General features: G+C 42.4%; 1 protein-coding gene across 1 annotated transcript in view; it reads right to left on the bottom strand.

Moving 5' to 3' along the window:
• Positions 1-9,381: 9,381 nt before the first annotated feature.
• Positions 9,382-25,113, bottom strand: part of fa2h (fatty acid 2-hydroxylase) — a 30,590-nt gene continuing 14,858 nt past the window's right edge. Inside the window, exons 2-7 of the mRNA XM_064930167.1 lie at positions 15,780-15,869; positions 13,197-13,339; positions 12,875-12,975; positions 12,548-12,720; positions 12,029-12,281; positions 9,382-11,639 (exon numbers count right to left, since the gene is read on the bottom strand). Of these exons, the coding sequence (XP_064786239.1) occupies positions 11,572-11,639; positions 12,029-12,281; positions 12,548-12,720; positions 12,875-12,975; positions 13,197-13,339; positions 15,780-15,869 (828 nt within the window). The 3' untranslated portion in view covers positions 9,382-11,571. The remainder of the gene's footprint in view (positions 11,640-12,028; positions 12,282-12,547; positions 12,721-12,874; positions 12,976-13,196; positions 13,340-15,779; positions 15,870-25,113) is intronic.

Raw genomic sequence — 25,113 nt, forward strand, 5'->3', positions numbered from 1 at the left:
CATCCGGTGAACAGGTCAGGGTTCCATAGCCGCAGGCAGAACAGTTGAAACTGGGGCAGCAGCACGGCCAGGTGGACTGGGGACAGCAATGAGTCATCATGCCAGGTAGGTATGGTCCTAGGGCTCAGGTCCTCCGAGAGAGAGAGAGAGAGAGAGAGAGAGAGAGAGAAAGAAAGAAAGAAAGGAGAGTATACTTAAATTCACACAGGACACCGGATAAGACAGGAGAAATACTCCAGATATAGCAGACTGATCCTAGCCCCCCGGCACATAAACTTCTGCAGCATAAATACTGGAGGCTGAGACAGGAGGGGTCGGGAGCCACTGCAGCCCCATCCGACGATACTCCCGGACAGGGCCAAACAGGTAGGATATAACCCCACCCACTTTGCCAAAGCACAGCCCCCTCACCACTAGAGGGATATCTTCAACCACCAACTTACCATCCTGAGACAAGGCCGAGTATAGCCCACAAAGATCTCCGCCACAGCACAACCTAAGGGGGGGGGGGACCAACCCAGACATGGAGATCACGTCAGTGACTCAACCCACTCAAGTGACGCAGCCCTCCTAGGGACGGCATGGAAGAGCACCAGTAAGCCAGTGACTCGGCCCCTGTAATAGGGGTAGAGGCAGAGAATCCCAGTGGAGAGAGGGGAACTATTGTATCTATTGTATTTCATGAACATGTGTACATGTCTAGACGTTAGTGACCCATCCACTAAGTAGATTAATTAAAATTACATTTAGACTGAAAAGAATGGCTTTTAGCACATTTCTTATAGAGGGTATCAGTTTTGCATCAAATAGTGAATTCCACTGTATGCAGAATGCTGCATGCATGTCTGCACAGTGTTATATTTTCATAGCTCACTGTCAGTAAATATTGTACAGTAAATATTTAACTACAAGAGAGTTGCAAGCCTGCAAGGTAGAGTTATTTAAAGCTTTGAATGGGTCGATTGGGTTCTGGAGGTGTGTGGTTACAGCAATTGGGCAGGGTTGGTGTGGCCTGTGGTGATGGGGCCCAATCTGATACAGTTGAAGTTGGAAGTTTACATACACTTAGGTTGGAATCATTAAAACCCGTTTTTTCAACCAAGCCACAAATTTCTTGTTATCAAACTATAGCTTTGTCAAGTCGGTTAGGACATCTACTTTGTGCATGACACAAGTAATTTTTCCAACAATTATTTACTGACAGATGATTTCACTTATAATTCACTGTATCCCAATTCAAGTGGGTCAGAAATGTACATATACTAAGGTGACTGTGCCTTTAAACAGCTTGGAATATTCCAGAAAATTATGTCATGGCTTTAGGAGCTTTTGATTGACATACTTTTAGTCAATTGGAGGTGTACCTGTGGATGTATTTCAAGGCCTACCTTCAAATTCAGTGCCTCTTTGCTTAACATCATGGGAAAATCAAAATAAATCAGCCAAGACCTCAGCAAAACCTCCACAAGTCTGGTTCATCCTTGGAAGCAATTTCCAAATGCCTGAAGGTTCCACGTTCATCTGTACAAACAATAGCACGCAAGTGTAAACACCATGGGACCACGCAGCCGTCATACCGCTCAGGAAGGAGACGCGTTCTGTCTCCTAGAGATGAACGTACTTTGGTGCAAAAAGTGCTGATCAATCCCAGAACAACAGCAAAGGACCTTGTGAAGATGCTGGAGGAAACAGGTACAAAAGTATCTATATCCACCATAAAAGTTATATATTGACATAGCCTGAAAGGCCACTCAGCCAGGAAGAAGCCACTGCTCCAAAACTCCCATGAAAAAGCCAGACTATGGTTTGCAACTGCACATGGGGACAAAGATCATACTTTTTAGAGAAATGTCCTCTGGTCTGATGAAACAAAAATAGCACTGTTTGGCCATAATGACAATCATTGTGTTTGGAGGAAAAAGGGGGATGCTTGCAAGCCGAAGAACATCATCCCAACCGTGAAGCACGGGGGTGGCAGCATCATGTTGTGGGGATGCTTTGCTGCAGGAGGGACAGGTGCACTTCACAAAATAGATGGCTTCATGAGCAAGGAAAATTATGTGGATATATTGAAGCAACATCTCAAGGCATCAGTCAGGAAGTTAAAGCTTGGTCGCAAATGGGTCTTCCAAATGGACAATAACCCCAAGCATACTTCCAAAGTTGTGGCAAAATGGCTTAAGAGCAGCAAAGTCAAGGTATTGGAGTGGCCATCACAAAGCCCTGACCTCAATCCTATAGAAAATTAGTGGGCAGACCTGAAAAAGCTTGTGCGAGCAAGGAGGCCTACAAACCTGACTCAGTTACACCAGCTCTGTCAGGGGGAATGGGCATAAATTCACCCAAGTTATTGTATGAAGCTTGTGGGAGGCTACCCAAAACATTTGACCCAAATTCAACATTTTAAAGGCAATGCTACCAAATACTAATTGAGTGTATGTAAACTTCTGACCCACTGGGAATGTGATGAAAGAAATTAAACCTGAAATAAATCACGCTCTACTTTTATTCTAACATTTCACATTCTTAAAGTAAAATGGTAATCCTACCTGACCTAAGACAGGAAATTGTTACTGGGATTAAATGTCAGGAATTGTGAAAAAAATGAGTTTAAATGTATTTGGCTAAGGTGTATGTAAACTTCCGACTTCAACTGTATCTTTTCATGGGGCCCAAACTCTCTGGCGGTGCCCCTGAGTAGGATACTGAACTTGAAGCAGTGAATGATGATAGTATGTGAATAATGCAACAAAGATAGGCTAAGGCATACAAAACAGAAAGACGATCGTTTCAAAAGATTTTTCTGACCGCCTGCACCTGAACGCAGCATGAAAATGTGACACAATCATTTCTGTCGGGCTGCGGTTTACGTGATTATCTTGCAGGAATGCAGTCCTCTACTCTGTGGGACAGTTGAAGGACCCGGGGCTGCAGACAGACTGAGGCAAGCAGCTAGGAGGTGCCTGTTAGAGAGTAAAAATAAACACACAAAGCTCCACACCCTGAAGGGAAGAAGTTTCACTGCATTCCTGTCCTACAGCTCCGACTCACCCATCTGCAAGGACATATCCGTAGCGTGTGTGTGTGTGTGTGTGTGTGTGTGTATCTGAAAAGTAATAAATAAATACATCGAATTCTCTTCTTTTTTTTTTACATTGTTCCCTTAATGGAAACTGAGTTTAACATAAGACTGAAAATAAAAATATTTAAAATGAAATTATAAAATTATAGTAAAATTAAATCAGACTTTTTCCCAATTTGAGATATTTCGGTCATGAGAAGGGCAAGCGGGGTAAAAGGGGTGTTTGAGAAAAAGAGCCTCATTCTGAAGGCATATCAGAAAACATGACTTAACTTCTACTACTCTTCTAGATGATGCATCACTGGTGAATAAAACTTAGTTAAAAACTGATTGGAGATTTTGCACTAACTCGAATAATTGCTAAGGTAATGAGACACATGTTCACAGGCACTGTGTTTGTATGAAAGAAATATGATAGTTTAATGTAAACTTCAACTAGTATAGTATTTGTATGAGTTATGGAAAATCTACAGCAACATATTTTGTGTTTTATTGAAATACCGTACAGTCCCTCATTCCCTCTTCTTTTTTCCCCTTTCCCCCACTCCTTTCCTCCTTACCTATCCAGCTTTAATTTTCCTCTGCCTTGATGTGACATGTTGTATCTCTGTATACTGTACAGAGGCAAAGCCTCACAATTGTGACCGACCTCCTCGATTCGGTCTTGTGTAGCAAAAGTCTGAAATGGTGTTTTTTACATTAGATAAAAGTAGACTCGGAGCTAGAAAATTGTATATCATCAGTTGACGAACAATGAGAAAGTAATTCTGCTTTGAAAGTTGATAAACCTGTAATCCCACTTTTGAGAAATTGGCATTTTAATATTTTGGTACACCTACTGGAGAGCTCTTTGTCTACAGCCATTCATCATCGTTCACACCCTCTTAATCATTAGCCCCACGTGAGGCCATGTGGTAAACACACGCTAAAATCTAGCAATGGAGGCAATGCCCATGATTTTGGAATGAGATGTTTGTGCAAATTAATTACTTAAAAATCATACAATGTCATTTTCTGGATTTTTTAAAAGTGAACCTATGATAAAAATGACAGACCTCTACATGCTTTGTGAGTAGGAAAACCTGCAAAATCGGCAGTGTATCAAATACTTGTTCTCCGCACTGTATTTGTGAAAACTGGAGAGCTCTCACAAATAAATCGGGATCTGATCAATTGTGAGCTGGGAATTCTGTCTGTTTTATTGAAGACCAGAACTTTACAACCTCTGGGTTTCAGACAGATAAAGATAATTGGAATTGATGAACATTGATTACAAAATTACTTAACAGGACTACAAAGGGAAGCACTGCCACAAGCTGCCCAGTGACTCCAACCTACCAGATGAGCTAAACAACTTCTATGCTCGCTTTGAGGCAAGCAACACTGAAGCATGCATGAGAGCATCAGCTGTTCCAGACAATTTTGTGATCACGCTCTCCGTAGCCGATGTAAGACCTTTAGACAGGTCAACATTCACAAGGCCAGACGGATTACCAGGACGTGTACCCCGAGCATGCGCTGACCAACTGGCAAGTGTCTTCACTGACATTTTCAACCTGTCTCTGACTGAGTCTGTAATACCAACACGTTTCAAGCAGACCACCACAGTCCCTGTGCCCAAGAACACCAAGGTAACCTGCCTAAATGACTACCGACCTGTAGCACTCACGTCTGTAGCCATGAAGTTCTTTGACAGGCTGGTCATGGCTCACATCAACACCATTATCCCTGAAACCTTAGACCCACTCCAATTTGCGTACCACCACAACAGTTTGCTACTGTTATTTTATTGTTGCTACTTAATTATTTGTTATTTTTGTATTTTTCTTCTTTATTTTATTTATTTTTTAATTCAGTTTATTTTATTAAATACTTTCTTAACACTTGTTTTTCTTAAAACTGCATTGTTGGGTAAGGGCTTGTAAGTAAGTATTTCAGTCTGAGGTCTACATCTGTTGTACTTGCGTGACAAATAGCATTTGATTTGATTTAATCCCTGTTAGTGAGCATTTCTCCATTGCTAAAATAACCGATCCAGCTGACAGTTGTGGCATATCAAGAAGCTGATTAAACAGGATGATCACAGGATTAAACAGGATGGTGCACCTTGTGCTGGAGACAATAAGGGCCACTCTAAAATGTGCAGTTCTCTCACACAATATAGTTCTCTCACACAATCTCAAGTTTTGAGGGAGCATGCAATTGACATGCTGACTGCAGGAATGTCCACCAGAGCCGTTCTGAGAGAATGTAATGTTTATTTCTCTACCATAAGCCACCTCCAACATCATTTTAGAGAATTTGGCAGTATGTCCAACCGGCCTCACGACCGCAGACCATGTGTAACAAAGCCAGCCCAGGACCCCCACACCCGGCTTCTTCACCTGTGGGATTGTCTGAGACCAGCCACCCGGACAGCTGAAGAGTATTTATGTCTGTAATAAATCCCACTGTTTCTGATTGGCTGGGCCTGGCTCCCCAGCGGGTGGGCCTATGGCCTCCCAGGCATGTGAACTCCATAGATTAGGGCGTAATGAATTTATTTAAATGGACTGATTTCCTTATATGAAATGTACCTCAGTGAAATTGTTGCATGTTGCATTTATATTTTTGTTCAGCATACATTGCCTTCGGAAAATATTCAGACCCTTTGATTTTTTTCCACATTGTTAGGTTAGTCTTATTATGAAATTGACAAAATAGTTTTTTCCCTCATTCTGCATACAATACCCCATAATGACAAAGCAAAAACAGGCTTTTCTTTTCAGATGACATTTACATAAGTATTCAGACCCTTTACTCAGTACTTTGTTGAAGCACCTTTGGCAGCAATTACAGCCTCGAGTTTTCTTGGGTATGAGCTACAAGATTGGCACACCTGTATTTGCGGAGTTTCTCCCATTCTTCTCTGCAGATCCTCTCAAGCTCTGTCAGGTTGGATGGGGAGTGTCGCTGCACAGCTATTTTCAGGTCTTGGCATTCAGGCCAAAGAGTTGAATCTTGATTTCATCAGATCAGAGAATCTTGCTTCTAATGGTCTGAAAGTTTTTAGGTGCCTTATGGCAAACTGCAAGCGGGTTGTCATGTGCTTTTTACTGAAGAGTGGCTTCCGTCTGGACTCTCTACCATAAAGGCCTGATTGGTGTAGTGCTGCAGAGATGGTTGTCCTTCTGGCAGGTACTCCCATCTCTACAGAGGAACTCTAGATCTCTGTCAGAGTGACCATTGGGCTCTTGGTCACCTCCCTGACCAAGGCTCTTCTCCCCCGATTGCTCAGCTCGAGGAAGAGTCTTGGTGGTTCCAAACTTCTTCCATTTAAGAATGATGGAGGCCACTGTGTTCTTGGGGACCCTCAATGCTGCAGAAATGTTTTGGTACCCTTCCCTCGATCTGTGCCTCGACACAATCCTGTCTCAGAGCTCTATGGACAATTCCTTCGACCTCATGGCTTGGTTTTTGCTCTAACATGCACTGTCAACTGTGGGACCTTATATAGACAGGTGTGTGCCTTTTCAAATAATGTCCAATTATTTTAATTTAACACAGGTGGACTCCAATCAAGTTGTAGAAACATCTCAAAGATGATCAATGGAAAAATGATGCACCTGAGCTCAATTTCGAGTGTCATAAAAAAGGATCTGAATACTTATGTCAATAAGATATCTGTATTTTATTTGTAATACATTTGCAAACATTTCTAAAAACCTGTTTTCACTTTGTCATTATGGGATATTGTGTGTAGATTGCAGCTGAATTTTTTACTTTATTTAATCCATTTTAGAAGGCTGTAACGTAACAAAAATGTGTAAAAGTCAAGGGGTCTGAATACTTTCCGAAAGCACCGTTCAGCAAACACATGGTTTCCAGGGGTTTGATGCCATTCCATTAGCTCTTTTCTGGCCTCCTGTGTTTTAAAACTATGTTTAGCTGATAGGTATAACCCTGCCATGTGAGAGTCTCTGTTAATTTAACTTACGTTATTTTAGCAAATTCTTATATTGCCTATATGGCCCAAAATTGCGTGGACCATGGCTGCCAAGCGAGCTGCATCACATAGCCTACGCCTAAAACAACATTTGTACGACTGCGGTCGGGTTCGGAACCAGTTCTTGTGGTAGCAGGTGAGAGTGGGACTAAAAAAACTTTGGGAGTGAGCGGGTGCGATGGGAAAAGCTGCAGGAGCTGGTGGGAGTGGAATGGAGATATCAGTCCCGTGCAGAACCTTACCACAGAGCTCGCACAGACTCACAGACCACAGCTGCCACACTAATGAACTAATCAGCAGGCGGCATACATACTGCACAGCTATATATTTTTAATGACTATAAAGATATATATTTTACATTACATTGGTGGTAAATTGAGCTTTTAAAAGAGAACTCAACATAGGCTTAAAGAAATTATTCAATATAAATGCAAAAATGTTCTGGAGTTAGTGGAGTTTGTGACAAAGCTCCTTCTGAATTATACAAAATAAATATACTCCTTGATGGATTATACCACTACTAGCTTGCTCTCTTGCTTATGGCGCGGCAATGTGCCAGATGATGGCATACCTTAGTTCTCTGTTGTTTATGACTGAAGGGTCCTCTTTTCTGAGACCAGTGTCTCAGCAGATCCTAGAGGGTATGTACAGTATGCTGTATGACATCAATCCTTCATTACCAGCCATTACTAAAGGCAAAGTATATACACTGCTCAAAAAAATAAAGGGAACACTAAAATAACACATCCTAGATCTGAATGAATGAAATATTCTTATTAAATACTTTTTTATTTTCATAGTTGAATGTGCTCATAACAAAATCACACACAAATTATCAATGGAAATCAAATGTATCAACCCATGGAGGTCTGGTTTTGGAGTCACACTCAAAATTAAAGTGGAGAACCACACTACAGGCTGATCCAACTTTGATGTAATGTCCTTAAAACAAGTCCAAATGAGGCTCAGTAGTGTGTGTGGCCTCCACGTGCCTGTATGACCTCCCTACAACGCCTGGGCATGCTCCTGATGAGGTAGCGGATGGTCTCCTGAGGGATCTCCTCTAAGACCTGGACCAAAGCATCCGCCAACTCCTGGACAGTCTGTGGTGCAACGTGGCGTTGGTGGATGGAGCGAGACATGATGTCCCAGATGTGCTCAATTGGATTCAGGTGTGGGGAACGGGCGGGCCAGTCCATAGCATCAATGCCTTCCTCTTGCAGGAACTGCTGACACACATGAGGTCTAGCATTGTCTTGCATTAGGAGGAACCCAGAGCCAACTGCACCAGCATATGGTCTCACAAGGGGTCTGAGGATCTCATCTCGGTACCTAATGGCAGTCAGGCTACCACTGGCGAGCACATGGAGGGCTGTGCGGCCCCCCAAAGAAATGCCACCCCACACCATGACTGACCCACCGCCAAACCGGTCATGCTGGAGGATGTTGCAGGCAGCAGAATGTTCTCCATGGCGTCTCCAGACTGTCACGTCTGTCATATGTGCTCAGTGTGAACCTGCTTTGATCTGTGAAGAGCACAGGGCGCCAGTGGCGAATTTGCCAATCTTGGTGTTCTCTAGGAAATGCCAAACGTCCTGCACGGTGTTGGGCTGTAAGCACAACCCCCACCTGTGGACGTCGGGCCCTCATACCACCCTCATGGAGTCTGTTTCTGACCGTTTGAGCAGACACATGCACATTTGTGGCCTGCTGGAGGTAATTTTTCAGGGATCTGGCAGTGCTCCTCCTGCTCCTCCTTGCACAAAGGCGGAGGTAGCGGTCCTGCTGCTGGGTTGTTGCCCTCCTATGTTTTCCTCCACATCTCCTGATGTACTGGCCTGTCTCCTGGTAGCGCCTCCAAGCTCTGGACACTACGCTGACAGACACAGCAAACCTTCATGCCACAGCTCGCATTGATGTCCCATCCTGGATGAGCTGCACTACCTGATCCACTTGTGTGGGTTGTAGACTCCGTCTCATACTACCACTAGACTGAAAGCACCGCCAGCATTCAAAAGTGACCAAAACATCAGCCAGGAAACATAGGAACTGAGAAGTGGTCTGTGGTCACCACCTGCAGAACCACTCCTTTATTGAGGGTGTCTTGCTAATTGCCTATAATTTCCACCTGTTGTCTATTCTATTTGCACAACAGCATGTGAAGTTTATTGTCAATCAGTGTTGCTTCCTAAGAGGACAGAAGTGTGATTGACTTGGATTTACATTGGGTTGTTTAAGTGTTCCCTTTATTTTTTTGAGCAGTGTAATATAATAGTAGGTTTAGAAGACAAAAATGGGCTGGCTCAAAAACAAGTGGTCATCAGAAATATACAGGCATTTATTTACAGATATATCTGCATTTGCATAGACAAAGTTAAAATATGTATTGTGGTAAACATATTTGGAAAATTATTTAAATGCATAATTTAGCAGAGATATTTCCACTTGACAGTATTAAAGTTTACAAGTTGTTTATAAATATATATATGTATTATTACTTTAACCCAACCAGAATCTTGAGGGGAGGGCAGGGAAGAGGGGGCATCAACATCATCATTATTATCATTATCAACATCATCCTTATTTTCAGCACTATTATCATTATCAACATTACAACAATTGTTGGTTCTTTATCAAGTCATGTAAAAAGTTTATCATACAAGTCATCATAAGCATGAGCACAAATATTGGTTTGAACATGCATCATCTCAGTACTGTAATGTGAGACCTTGATGCTAATCTGAATATCTTACTGATGCTCTGCTGACCGCTCTCTGTCTGAATACAGTGTGAACACAACCCAACCCCGACCCCTGACCCTGACCTGAGTTCCAAACAGACCACTCCCACCCCCACTGCAATTTTTATACAGTTAAGTACATGCTGGATTTACACACAATATTTTTGCAATGAAGAAGGAGGTGATAGGAGACTGTGGCCCCCAGAAGCCTTCCTTACTGTAGCAATATACTATCACTAACATGACCTAACTAATGGTTCAAATCACTGTCTGAGACCACATGGGCTTCGTCAGGCCCCAGTCCCCTGTCTGTTTCCATGGTCTCCTGAGGAACAGTAGGAGTATTTGGGCTCATCTGTAGTGGCTTCACCTAAGGGTTAATTAAAACTGTAAAGAAAATCAAGAAGGGAATGAACAAAAACACATGGAATGCAGAAGATAGAAACATTAGGATTGAGAACAATTCGTCAGAACAGCTGAGGATCAACCTGTAACTGAACCAAGGGTCTCCTACACTTTAGTCTGACACTAGATCATCACCCTACATGCAGGGAGGAGAACGGGCACCTATAGTGAGGTCCTAATATAAATCGGGCCCCATCCTTTACCTTATCACATTAGCCACGTGCTGCTCCCTACAGCAGGAGACCTGATAGACCGGTCTCATGCCCTCAGCGTTCTGTCTCTGTATCCATAACACCACGTATCCAGCCATCTTTCAATACATCCACCCACACTAAAATCAGCATGTATACATCTGACTCCATCTCTCTCCACCTAGTTCAACATCAACTCATTCTGAAGCTTCATTTGACATGTCAACAACAAACCAGTGTATATGAGAGAGATGGAATGGGATAGATACAGTATCTCTTTGTCTGCACACATATTTCTATATATTTAGTCATACCAGTAATTAATACAAATAGACATTATGTTTAAATATACATTAATATGAACATAGTGAACGAGTAAATCAGCGCCCTTCATACCTTCCCACAGATTTTTTTTATGGAAATGTCCCAGTGAAGGCAAGACACTACAGATGAACCATCTTTGGATTCGGTGAGCACATGCTGTCAAAAGCATTTTTCTGTGGGAAGAGCATTAGTAACGCTTGACCTTTAGAATAGAGGAGGGCATTTTGCAGCATTAACACTCCAGGGATAGAGAAGGGACTTTCCTGAGTTTTCTTAAAGGTATATGTAAATGTATAAACTTGGACAGCTTATATAAGGACAAGTGTAATCTCTTTCACTTTTCACCCTCCTAAACAGCACTCATTCTCCTCTCTTTCCACATGCACACTCCTTCTCTCACTTTCAAATCACTCTCTCTCTACTGTCTCTGGTGGGATGTTGACCGTTAGAACCTGGGACTGCATGTAAGTTCATCCTTACTGCATCATAGTCATATGCAATCTTAATTGTATCCTTTTGTCCATTATAAGCTAAATGAATAAACAATAAAGAAATATAAATATGTTCCCCATCCCGGACCCTGCACCCCCTCCAGTTCTGAAAAGATACCTTCCTGCTTTTACTAGCAGGTGGAACATTATGGAGAAGTGTGTTTTGTTTTGTTCGGAGACGAGAGTAGCACTGTAGCAGTGAATCAGTGAGCCAGACAAACAGACTGGTTTGTAGTAGTTTAGAGGGACATGCTGGAGTCACAGGGTGGGGGTTATTGAAGGGTTAAGTTATCAGGTGTAAGAGGGATGGGGGAAAGTCGCCCCTCTCTGGAGAGTAGATTCAGTTGGGTCTTCTAAAAGGTTTGTTCGGGGATCACCGTGTTGAACGGATGGTCCCACAATGTGGTGCTGATTCCAAACCCTGCAGAAGGAAACCAATGCATGTCATCAGTGAGCGGACCGAGTCATAAGGTATAATAGATATAAGAACCATATGCTGAACTGCAGAGAATTACAGAGAGGTATTTTTATTTTTTTACCTTTATTTTACTAGGCAAGTCAGTTAAGAACAAATTCTTATTTTCAATGACAGCCTAGGAACAGTGGGTTAACTTGTCAGCTCAGGGATTTGAACTTGCAACCTTTTGGTTACTAGTCCAATGCTCTAACCACTAGGCCACCCTGCCGCCCCGATAAATGTGAAGTCTGAGGTCATATACTTCACATTCTATGTCCCTCATTCTCTTCATTAAAAGTTACTATGCCAACAGAAGTATGGTGATGCAAAGAGACTATTCTGGTCCTCCTTACCTGCTCTTTGGTGCTCAAAGTGGTGCTTGACGTGGTATGCCTTGAGGCTGTACAGGTAGGTGTTTCTCTGAGGGGAGCCGTAGTGAAGGTAGTAGTGGGTCATGTCGTACACCACGTACCCAAACAGCCCCCCCACAAACAGGGACACCCCCAGGGTCTCGGGGAAGGCCTTGGTTAGCAGCAGGTAGAAGCTGCCTACTACCACTGAGGCCAGGCCAGGAGGAAAGACCAGGCGGGAGCCATCGTAGGGTGACTGAAGGGAGGAAACAGCAGGATTAAACATGGTGTTAGTTCAGGAGCAGATAGACATTGACTTGTTACTGAAAAAGTTGGTTTTATCAGTTATGCATATGGCTTGGCCTAGATTTGGAGCAAAAATTATATCCTCCTGCAGTTTCCAAATTAATCATAAACCAAAGAGGCATTAAACACATGTAGGTACTTATCCGTTTAAAAAAAAATACATTAACAATTAGTTCCAGAGTATCATTCACTCTTCTGTGTATGTCCGTATCTCACCTTATGATGCTGTCCGTGCAGCAGGAAGTGAATGGTGATGAGGTAATAGTTGTGGGCGGGCGGGCGCATGTGGAAGACGAAGCGATGGATGCAATATTCGATGAAGGTCCACATGACCATGCCCATTATGAATATGAGTGGAAAGCTGTACTTGTGCACCAAGACGGAGTAGTCTGGAGAGGGAGGTGGTGGGACATATACAGGATATAGATATCTACTAGACTGTACATGGGCTGGCTGACACACAGAGAGAGACAGAGAGACAGAGAGACAGAGAGACAGAGAGACAGAGACAGAGAGAGAGAGAGAGATGATTAGGTATGTTACCTGTGCTGGCGAACAGTCTGGTTGTCTCCAGTGCCAAGGTGGTGTAGCAGTACCAGCTGAGATAGAACACCAGTGGCATCCACACAGCAGGGACCATGTACCTACACGCAGACAATCAAATGACTTATTTAAACCCAAGCTTATCTTTCTGGGATAAGTGCATTTCTACACTGAATGGGCCGATTTCTCGGACAGAGATTAAGCCAAGTCTGGGACTAAAAGTATGTTTAAAAGAGACTCCATTGAAATAGCCTCTTAGTTCAGGACTAGGCTTAATCTGTGTCTGGAAAACCGTCCCGAAGTGTATGTTCTTCTCTCTTACCAGGACGTTTTAGTGCTGGCCTCTAGAAACTCGTTCCCGAACAGGCGAATGGGCCGGTCCACAGGCTGGTGCACCCAGGTGTCATATTTCTCTCCAAGGTGGCCCACCTGCCAAGCCAGGGGCTTCCGCCAGTCCACCAGGTCCTGCAGGAATAGCAGGGGAGCCACAGCTCAACTTACAACACAGTACAGTAGCTTAAGGCTTACAGCACACAACACAACAGTACAATACATACATGCAGCATCATACAATACAAGGTGATTAGAACCCCATTAGCACCACTTCTGCCTAAAAGCTTGAATTGTCAAACTACATCTTTTTCATGGAGAATCGAAATCCAATGGAAATTGGACTCAATAACTTATTTCAGTCATAACTTTATGTGACAGTGAGATCACTTTGGCTTGGCCCTGCTGGCTGATGGTGTTCTGTCCAGCAGGTGGCGGTGGAGAGACTGAGACAGATGTCCACGGGAAAGTCTCCACCACACCACACTTCAGACCCAGGAAGTAGAGGTGTTGTGCAACTCCCTGATAAACGCGTGAAGGATCTGCAGATCATATATCTGTCCATACCCTTTACTAAACGTCTCCTTTAACTGTTAACGTGACCTTGGATAGAGACCAGGCAGACTGAGATGGGCTTGTTCTTAGAGTCATGGTCTCCTCTGCACTGTAATAAATTATAGGGTGGGTCAGGTTTATATAGACTGCATAAAATATATATTTACTATACTGCCCTACCAAGCAAAAAGGCAGTAACTGCTCATAGCATGGAACTGAGAAAAATTACTTCATGCAGTTACTGCTAACATGAACCCCACTTTCTCCAAAACACAATACGAGGCAGGATACTTGTCCACCTGATTAAGTATTTAATGTTTCAAAAATGACCAGTTACAAATGAGCAGTTACTTCCTTTTTGCTTGGTAGGGCAGTATAATTGACAAGTTTGGATGAATTTAGAGAAACAGAAATGTAAACAAACCATTCATTGAGGACATCGATTGCCTTGGGGTAGGAGGTTAAAAGTGAGGAATGCACAAGCATCATGCCATCGCACAACGCATCACAATGACAAACACACACAGCTGGCCTTGGCCGCCCCTGTTGCAAAGTAAAGGTGAATCGCTGCTATTCACTAGCTAATCAAAAACATTCCTAAGGCATGAGAAATACCTGTTCTGTTAGTGAGTACAAAGAAATCTCTCCCTGCATACCGTACCCTGTCTATCTATACTGAACACAGATAAACCTTCCACATATCTTCATATCTACTACAAACGGTCATAAGCTATGATTATGAATGCCCCGAAGCAGCTCCCCCACGGTCTTCAATAATTCGCTGTGAAAACGGGTGGGCACACAATGTTTAGCAAAGCCGGGTGAATGACTGTGCGTGGTCACGTCTCCATCTTTCCCAACTCTCTCTCTCTATGTGTGCATTCGTAAATTCACTCTGGAGTGCCAGAGTGTGCTCTGGGCATTCGTAAATTTAGAGCGTTTCGCTCTCGTGGGGTTCAGAGCCCACACTGGACTCTCTGGCCAAGGAGTAGGGTTGATCCAAGTGTTCTGACCTCATAACGGCAGTCAAGCACCAAGCTAACTGGCTAAAGTTATCTTGCTAGCTACTTCCAGACATACATGAGAGAACACCTCACTCTGACCATTTTTCTCACCCTAGCAGAGCTGGTTAGGCTGTTTTCATGTTATCCAGAGCATTTTGTGACTATTACTTTGCTGCTGGCAACAATTTAATTAATCTTTTTAGCCCGATGTTTAACTGACACCAGACATATTCACTGGGTGTTGAGCATTCGGAAATTCATCAGTTATTCAGATGAGTGCTCTGAAATCAGAGTAGATAGCCAGAGTGAATTTACGATGTGTCAATGCAGCAGTGTACTGTAGCTTACAGGCCACAGTCAGAGCAGCAAGAGCATTGAACTCAAGGGCCTTGGACCAGACACATTGCTGTTGCACAACCCTGGCTGCCTGCTACACTGCCTATGTAACCGGTGTGAAATGGCTAGTTATCTGGGTGCGCGCTAATAGCGTTTCAATCGGTGACGTCACTCGCTCTGAGACCTTGAAGTAGTTGTTCCCCTTACTCTGCAAGGGCCGCGGCTTTTGTGGAGCGATGGGTAACGATGCTTCGAGGGTGGAGACATAGCTTCACAGTGTTGGGCCAATGACGACCCAGTATGGCTCTGGAATCTGAGCTCAACTCTGACTGTAGTTGAACCCCATAACCAACCCCTGATATGATCACCTGTCACTTCCTGGCTGAAAGCCTGCAGTGGTTGGGTTTTGATGTTCAGCCTGATCAAAGAGGGAAGTCCAGAGGACCCTGCGGGCATCCTCTAGATCAGTGGTTATTAACCAGGGGTACTTGAGAGGACTCATGAGACCATATGCCTACTGGTAAAATGCACGAGGGGGTACTTCAGGGGTACTCTGGCCAGAGCTAAATTCAATTGGTGGTACAGTAACCCAAAAAGGAAACACTGCTCTAGATCTTTCTTATTCTTTTCTTCTCCCAGTTTTCTTTCTGATTCTCTCTCTCCCTTTATTTTTCTCTCACCGTGTCTAGGTCAACTTGACTGCATTTGCTGAGGGGTGAAGGCTCCTCGTCCACAGTGTGCTCCTGGGTCTTCCTCCTCTCCCTCACTGTCTGTGGAACAATGGGAGACAAAGGTTGTGAGCTGCAATTCAAAATGCGAACATGGCAGGATGTCCATTAAGGCACTCACGCACACTGACACTCCCAACACACACGCACAAACACTCACTTCATCATTTGCTCACACACATAATACGCACATACATTTATACAGACTCTATATACACCACGTACACTCACTCACATATAAGGCCAACAGACGGTTAAATAGCTATCACTAGCACCTTATAGGCTGCTTCCCTATATACATAGACTTGAAATCCCTGGCCACTTCAATAATTGGAATAATAGTCACTTTAATAATGTTTACATATTTTGCATTACTCATCTCATATGTACATACTGTATTCTATTCTAGTCTGTGCCTCGCTGACATTGCTCGTCCAAATATTTATATATTCTTAATTCCATTCCTTTATTTTAAATGTGTGTGTATTGTTGTGAAATTGTTAGATATTACTTGTTAGATATTACTGCACTGTTGGAACTAGAAACACAAGCATTTCGCTACACCCGCAATTATATCTGCTAAACATGTGTATGTGACCATTAAAATTTGATTGGATTTGACTTGATCACATACTCTGCTGCTACTCTGTTTATCATATATCCTAATACCTTACCCCAATACATAGCTCTATCACTCGAGTATCCCTGCACATTGTAAATATGGTACTGGAACATACTGACTATATATATATATATATATATATATATATATATACACATACACAGTAGTGCGCTTACTTACTTTCTCGTGTTGTTTTTAATTGCTTTAGTGTTTTTGTTCTACCTTGTGTTATTTTTAGTATTACATTGATTACTGCATTGTTCGGTTTAGAGCTTTCAAGAAAGGCTTTTTACTTTACTTGTACATGTGAAATTAAACCTTGAAACTAAAGCATATGATGCACAATATAATGTTACTATGGGGACATACAATTTGGTTTATTGACTGTATGAGTCAGAGGCATAGAGCATATACGTCTGACTTTGCAATTTTCCCTGAAGAATGGAAAGGACGTAACGTGGACACAGCCCTGATTATATCTTAAAAGCGCATTTCTTTCAGTTCATATTGTTTGGTAAGGCATCCTTTTATGTATGTCTCAGGGCACATTACATCCCTGTCTGGGTGTATGCTCAGGACCAGGTATTCTCAAAGGGTAGCTCTATCAGCTGATCATCAAGATTCAGCCATATCATAGGTTGTCATAAATCTAAGTGGGTGAAAATTATAGGGAGGGGGAGGATAACTAGATCCTTGGATAGCCATGCTGTCAAGCTTGGTGAAATGTAACGTGAGGAGTTTGTACAATTAAAACAAATAGGCAGAGAGGCATGCCTCAGTTTGTAACCCAATGCCCTGCATTGGGTGTTGACTATGGGTGTTGACTATTTACACAAAGCGACAAAGTAACTATTTAACAACGGAACACACCTCCATCCTTAACTTTTCAACAATAACTTTAGATTCCATCATTCATTCTTATAAAAGGGCAGGCGAATATTCCGATATGAATCCCATGCTCATTTCTGAAGGTGAATTTCATAGCTCAAGTTACGAGTGGGGGTAAGAGATGGTTTTATTGACCCTAGTCTAAACCCTCCTGTCACAGAGTTGATCTGTGGTTTCTTGAGCAACAAATTTGACCTAAACTACCTGGTGAAGGTTCGCCTCCCTGTGATCTAGGGTTAGAGTCTGTCATTCAGTGTCATCCCTCCCACCATGTCTGTCCTGTGATAGTCTTCCCATTCCCCTCCTTTCCCAGGGACATCTCCTTTTCTCTCCTGGGCATCCCCTCTCAGCTCTCCCTGGTCGAGTCATTGCCTGGCAACTCCTCTCAGAGTCAGACAGGTGCACTATTAATCAGGTGTAAAGGGGCAGCTCTCTCCATCTCAACTCTCCAGCTACACAAATGATTAACCACAACCCTCCTCTACTCCCGCCCTCTTACTCACGCATCTCCACGGCTACGCAACACCTCATTTGTTCTCTCTAAATCCTAACTACATCTCACTCTCTGCCTCCTCCAACCTTTTCCACCATCTCTCTCGCTCTCTCAATTTGATATAAGGGCTTTATTGGCATGGGAAACATATGTTTACATTGCCAAAGCAAGTGAAATAGATAATGAACAAAAGTGAAACAAACAATTTAAAAAATGAACAGTAAACATTACACTCACAAAAAATTCCAAAATGTTATTATTTCTCTCCCTCTCTGTGTGGCAAATAAATTAACTTTATGTCCTGAATAAAAAGCATTATGTTTGGGGCAAATCCAACACAACGTCACTGAGTACCACCCTTCATAATTTCAAGCATGGTGGTGGCTGCATCATGTTATAGGTATGCTTGTCATTGGGGAAAACTAGGGAGTTATTTAGGATAAAAATAAACATAATAGAGCTAAGCACAAACAACTCCCAGACTGAACCAGGACAACCTGGTTCAGTCTGCTTTCCAACAGACACTGGGAGGCAAATTCACCTTTCCGCAGGACAATAATCAAAAACACAAGGCCAAATATACACTGGAATTGCTTACCAAGAGGACAGTGAATGTTCCGGAGTGGCCTAGTTACAGTTTTGGCTTAAAACGTCTTGAAAATCTATGGCAAGACTTAAATGGCTGTCTAGCAATGATCAATAACCAACTTCACAGAGCTTGAAGAATTGTACAAAGCTCTTAGAGAATTATCCAGAAAGACTTAACTTTGGCAGCGATTACAGGTGTGATTCTGACATGTATTGACTCAGTGGTGTGAATACTTATGTAAATGAGATATTTCTGAATTTCATTTTCAATACATTTCAATAAGATACTTTCTCAAGGCACTATAAATGTGTTCCATGAGCTTTTACTTAAACTATGTTGAATGCAAATACAACACACAAGCAAAAAAAACACATCAACTCACATGATGGAAACTCAATTACAGTTATAAACAGATGCACAAAAAAATACAAAGTTAATGATCACCTCGGCAGGACTTTTATGGCACCAGAGTCAGACACACCGTTCATACGTGAGCTTCAGCATGTTTTAATCTTTGGTTTATGACACACTGATATTTCAATGTATTAGTGCAACTGAACTGATTAGCTGTTTTAACACCCAGTTAATTGTATAGCAAACAATTCACAATTGCCCTTTGAATGTACTACGCTACATTACATTGCAATGTTTCCACATAATACACTTCAATAAAATAGAAAATCAAATTTCCATAATTTCTATCCCATGTGTGATCATTGAAGACATCTTTCACATTCATAGATGCACAAATCCTGTCTTGAGCATTTGGTCATAGGTTCTCATTGACATCGCAGTAAAGCACTTAATGTCCTCATTGTTCATGCACCTTGGAAAAACCTTTTGCCATGGCAATTCCAAGCCTGACATTGGTCTGTATTGATGTAATTGCATGCTCCTGCATAGCAAGTGATTACTGAGCAGCTAGGTAGCCTAGTGGTTAGAGCGTTGGGCCAGTAACTGAAAGGTTGCTAGATCGAATCCACCAAGCTGACAAGGTTGACATCTGACATCTGTCATTCTGCCCCTGAACAAGGCAGTTAACCCACTGTTCCTAGGCTGTCATTGTAAATAAGAATTTGTTCTTAACTGACTCTGAACTGGTCCCAACTGTATATAGCCTTGCTATTGTTATTTTACTGCTGCTCTTGAATAATTTGTTAGTTTTATTTAACACTTATTTTTTCTTAAAAGCCCTCAACCAACAATGCAGTTTTAAGTAAGCATTTAACTGCAAGGTGTATTTGTTGTATTTGTTGTATCTGACAAATAAAATTTGATTTGATTCATCCATTGCCTGAAGGAGGGTGGTACAGCTCATGGCGATGGCAATTTCTTTTAAACAAAAAAATACAAATAATGTTTTATTGTCACATACACTGGATAGGAACCGTGAAATGTGCTGTTTGACAGGGTCAGCCATAGTGGTACGCACTGGAGCAAATTAGGGTTAAGTGCCTTGCTCAAGGGCACATTGACCGATTTTTCACCTTGTCAGTTTGGATAGTCAAAACAGCGACCTTTCGGTTACTGACCCAGCGCTCTGGTAGTCTGTCTGTCGCCCAATCATACACCTTCCACCTGTATTTTAATCATGTATCATGATGTGTAGCGAACATCAAACACTGATTAAGTTTGGAGAAGAATTTACTATGAATTTGTCTGTTGTACCGAGTCAATTGAAAAAGTTTTGAAACCACTACCTTTTTGATGATCTGCTTTGAGTTATGTACTAAGGGTTGTGAAAATGTACCACATACTGTACTTGTGAAAACTGCACCAAAGCAATTGAAGAAAAAAAAGTATTACAACACTAAAAATGCTATTGAATATTACAGCTGGCGTGTTAGCATTTCTGAAGAGGAACAGAACATATTATTTCCCAGAGAAGACTTAAGAGAGTATTGTCATACGACCACTGAGAAAGTGAAGAAGTGTAGAGGCACCTGACCTGATTCTATGTTGTAACCGGAGTTGAGTTCACTGACTTATTGGAAGGCTTGGTTGGAATCAGCAGCAAATTGGAGTCTGGCAATGATTGTTCAGGGCCTAGTTTTTATCACCCTGGGCAATGGCTTTGATTTGAAACCAGCATGTGAGGAAATATGGCCACTCTTAACATGGACCTGAACTTTAGGGTAAGTTATTGTGAACCGAACACAGGCGTCAGAACCAACAAGTGTGGAAATCAACTAGCTTACTGATACTTATAGCAAGTCATAATATCATTTAATTAAAAAATAAAAAGTTATCCATTGAAGTTCTAGACTGTAAGCTGCTCCAGCAGAGCAGTGTCTCGGTGTGTACTGTGTGTGTGTTAGGGCTTAGACTATTCCATGTGAAATGGGAGAGGGCCTGAGGAGAGGAGAGAGCGGAAGGCTTTAATTTGCTCAGCCAGGGTGGGTACGTGAGGGATGGATACTAAAAACCATCTAGATATTATCCTACATTTCATTTTAGAATAACATTTCATTTTCAACAGCAGAGATTTGGATAAACCTTGCTGTCTGTCTCTCTGACATTTGCAACATTGTTTCAATATTCAAATTCGATCTCCAGCTGTCCCATAGTAATGAACGTGTCGGGACGAGACAGACAGGCAGGCAGCGTTTCTCAACCAGTCAAAATCATGAATCAGCTGACATCCTTTTTATGGATATATACAAATAAATGTAAATTCAAAAAAAGTCAAACGAAACAAAGTGCATCTAGTTTGCAGTCTTCCCAGCTTCAGTTTGAAGTGATTGTGTTGTAGTGACTGTGTTGTTGGCCAGTTCCTCTGAACAACAGTGTCTTGACGAGTGAGCACATTCTTCTATGCCAGGCGAAATAGCGCCTCATTGGCTTATTGTTATGGATGTATCCAAATAAATGTCACTAGAAAACAGCTTAAACAAATGTAAATGCAGGTACTTTTCTGTTAATCTGGCTGCAAGCAAAGGATAAGAATGTTGCCAGCCAGGACGGCAATGGAACATTTACAACCAACGACTGGGTCGCGTCCATAGATACAGAACGAAAAGACTGAACGACTGGGTGGCGTCTCTAGCAACCGAACCGATAGAATGAATGGCCAGCTGGCTTGGGTAGAAACCTTCTTGTGGAAGGATGAAATAGTATGAATAAATTCAGAAAAATAACGTTTTTAAAAATATGTCAATCATTATTTGAATATGTTGTTAACAACCCCCCCCGTTGTATAAAAGTGATAATGCCCTCGAAGCTGGCGTTTGGAGGATATATTGGCACGGTTTGCTGGCCCTCAACTTCATCTCTGGCCTAACAACACCCGTGCCAATATATCCTCCAAACACTGGCTTCTCGGGCATTATCGCTAAAATAAACTGGTTACAAACATAGTTATAACAGTAAAAATAAATGTTTAGTCATACATAGGGTCGGATATTCCACGGCTTTCAGCTAATCAGCATTCAGGGCTGGAACCACCTGATTTAGAATTCCTTTTATAAACTGGGTGGTTCGAGCCCAGAATGATGATTGGCTGAAAGCCGTGGTATATGAGACTGTATACCATGTGTGTGGCAAAACATTTATTTTTACTGTTCTAATTACATTTGTAACCAGTTTATAATAGCAAATCAGGCACCTCAGGGGTTTGTGGTATATGGCCAATAGCTGTGGTATATTTGCCATATACCACACCCACTCGTGCCTTATAGCTTTAATATACCACACCTTCCTGTATTCATAGTAGGGAACCAAGTATGGGCATTGACAGTAATGGAAAAATTAGGCCGAGTTTCGCATTGCCAGACATCAAACTATATTCTCATTCAAAAATAAGATGTGACCTTTTCTTGTGACTAAACCTAGAAGATGAATTATAAGAGATATCCTGTACTGCATGTTTCTATACTACTACAGTACTACCCCTATTGCTACTTCTACAGTACGGGTCTGAGTGTTTCAAGGGAATGGGGGTAATTGTCTCTGGTTGCAGCTGGTGTGGAGGCATGCAGGCTGGGAGAACTGAGCAGTTACATTTTAGTCATTTAGTCAGACAATAGAGCTTCTTCATTCCCGGTCCTCTCAGCCCTACACTGAGAGGAGAGGTGGGGGAGCGAACGGTAATAAGGCACTCTGTGTGTCCTCCATCTAATAGGCTGGGAAGGAGAATTAAGGAAAGAATGAGTGACAAAAAACAAAGGGGATGGACAGAGGAGACCCTAGTCCAGGCTGGTACCATCAGAACAGGGGCCATAGTGTGTTGGTGGGGCACTGGGCGGATGGGTGTGGCAGAGGAAGGCGCGGGCCCGTGGTTTGGGAGGGGAATGCTTGGTTTAGGATGGGGAATTGTGAGGTCACAGACAGGCAATATGAATAACTGCCCGCCCAGCTGGCCAGAGCCACAGCACAATCCTGCCTTGTTATTTTATTCTTTGTCAAGACAAAACCAGCAACCACTGGCGCTCACATTACTGGACTGGAAGTAGGCCTACACATAACAGGCTAGTGTTGCTCCTATCCAGAGAGCAGCTCTGATAATGAGTGGGGTGAGTCAATGGCTGAGAAGAGGGAACAGGACACAATCTCAATACATGTTACGTCAAGGCTTTTGTTAGAGATTATGGATGGATAGCTTGTTGTATAAAGGAGTAGTAAGAGAAAGCAGGGAGTTTCTTTTTAACAGTATGAAGCAGATTATTCAAGTGTTTGCCAACAGTTGCTGGGTTGGGCTGTATGGTCATTTCCAATGTGGATACAGGTTCAAAGTTCACAGTCACACTCTTGGAGTCCTTGAGCCCACACTGGAGGCCGAAATGGTGTAGCCAGAGTAGTTGGGTAACAAGAGGAGACACGACAGAAACACAATCAGTATTATTCAAGTAACAGTATCACCGGTCAATATGTCACAGCAGGAGGGTGGTGGATTTTGTGAACATCAGTTAAAAAAGGTGTATCCCAGATGTCATCAATAGTTCCATCCCTGGTCACAGTGAAGAGGTCTTGTGACTCATCCCGGTTAATGGTTAACCATCACTATCATATCTGTGCCGGGGTACACAGTCGGACAGGCTACAGAGTTTAGAGAGATAAGTGTACTTCCCCTTTGCCACACACATGTACATAAGAACCATTTACTGAGTGTCATTGTCAGAACAGTCTCAATCACACATCAGTTGAAATGGCTCTGTTAGAATATGTAAGAGCTCTCTCTCTCTCTCTCTCTCTCTCTCTCTCTCTCTCTCTCTCTCAGCAAGAGGGTAATGAAGTAATTAAAGTTGACTTAAATAAGGCCACTTACAGAACCCAAATTCCATTAAGTCACAACAAAGTGTAAAAACGGTCCCATAAAGGATGTTTTAAATTGTAGAAATATGTCTGCTATATAACGGAACTGCATGATAGATTCCGTTCAGGGAATGTTTTCACAAAACATTTGACTTTTCATTGTGGAAGACATTGTGGAGAGAAACAGTGACAGGGTGTGGAGGTGGGTGACTACCTCACCTCTTCCTCTCCTTACACACACACACACACACTAGCAGGATCACTCAGCTTCTCTTAGTAACAAAGCCAGTCAAACCTGACTGGCAAGAAATGAAGATTACTCTCATTCACACACACGCAATCGTGGATGAGGATGGTACTAAAATCAGAGACAAACTGTAGCTGGAGACGTGTTGGCCCGAGTGTCCTGTTACTACATACACAAAGTATGACAAGAGACTGCCATTATATTACCACAATAAACCAGGAGAACCATGATAGACTTCAAACACGATATGGGCATGATGACCAGTGAGTTTTGACCTAGATTCAGTCTGAGCAGCAGACAACCACAGACAATCTCTTGACATGGAAACTGGGGAGATTCTTCAATACACAGATTCATAACTAGTGGCAGGTAGAAGTTCATAGCTCACAGATTGGGAAAGCCAGGTGCAAAGGTCTATCTACATGTTCATGTGTGCTAACATGCATATCATAAATTACCAGAACAACGCTGATATTAGCATAGGAATAGAAAGATCATTTTATATGTTCTACGTGCTCTTAGCTCAGCATGAGAGAGATTTATCTTCCACTTAATCACTGATATTATTGGTTTACAGGGTGTGTGGATGTGTTTGGGAGGAGAAGTAAGTAATGGAATGATAGACTCCTCTTCATGCTGCCCCAGATGGATGTTCTACTTTGTTAAAGGGAGAGGTAATAACCTCCCACCCAAGATTACAGCTACTCAGCAATTGCTAAACTACTGATCACCATAGCTTGTCAGGATACGCCTAACATGAGCCAAATGCTGGGCCAGGGTGTGCCTTCAGTCATTCACTCCAAACTTGCTCACCGGCCCCCTTTAACGGTTTGTTTTATAAAAACACATTTTTGTTATAGAGCTACTACCATTTAGCCATAGGCAGTTTATAAATACACATGACAGATAATTGGTATTGGGTGGTGCTTGAACAATGAACTTGACTTGGCATTGAGAGTTAGGTCCTTCCTATATAAATAACAACAGACAGGCTCTAGTATAGTGGTCCTCAAGGCCCTGGAGGCTGAGAGAGCCCTGTGTTAGAAATAAACAGAGCTATGGGAGAAATGATCATGAGACCTCTTTTTGTCCTCCTTGCTATACAATCTGACCTGTGCAGTGTCCTATTAACTAAGCATGTTAGCAAAAACCTATTAGCTAAACAGCTACAGTATCATTTGACAGGGTCCACGCGAT

Source organism: Oncorhynchus masou, chromosome 22, assembly GCF_036934945.1.
Source record: "Oncorhynchus masou masou isolate Uvic2021 chromosome 22, UVic_Omas_1.1, whole genome shotgun sequence".
NCBI classification, from domain to species: Eukaryota; Metazoa; Chordata; class Actinopteri; order Salmoniformes; family Salmonidae; genus Oncorhynchus; species Oncorhynchus masou.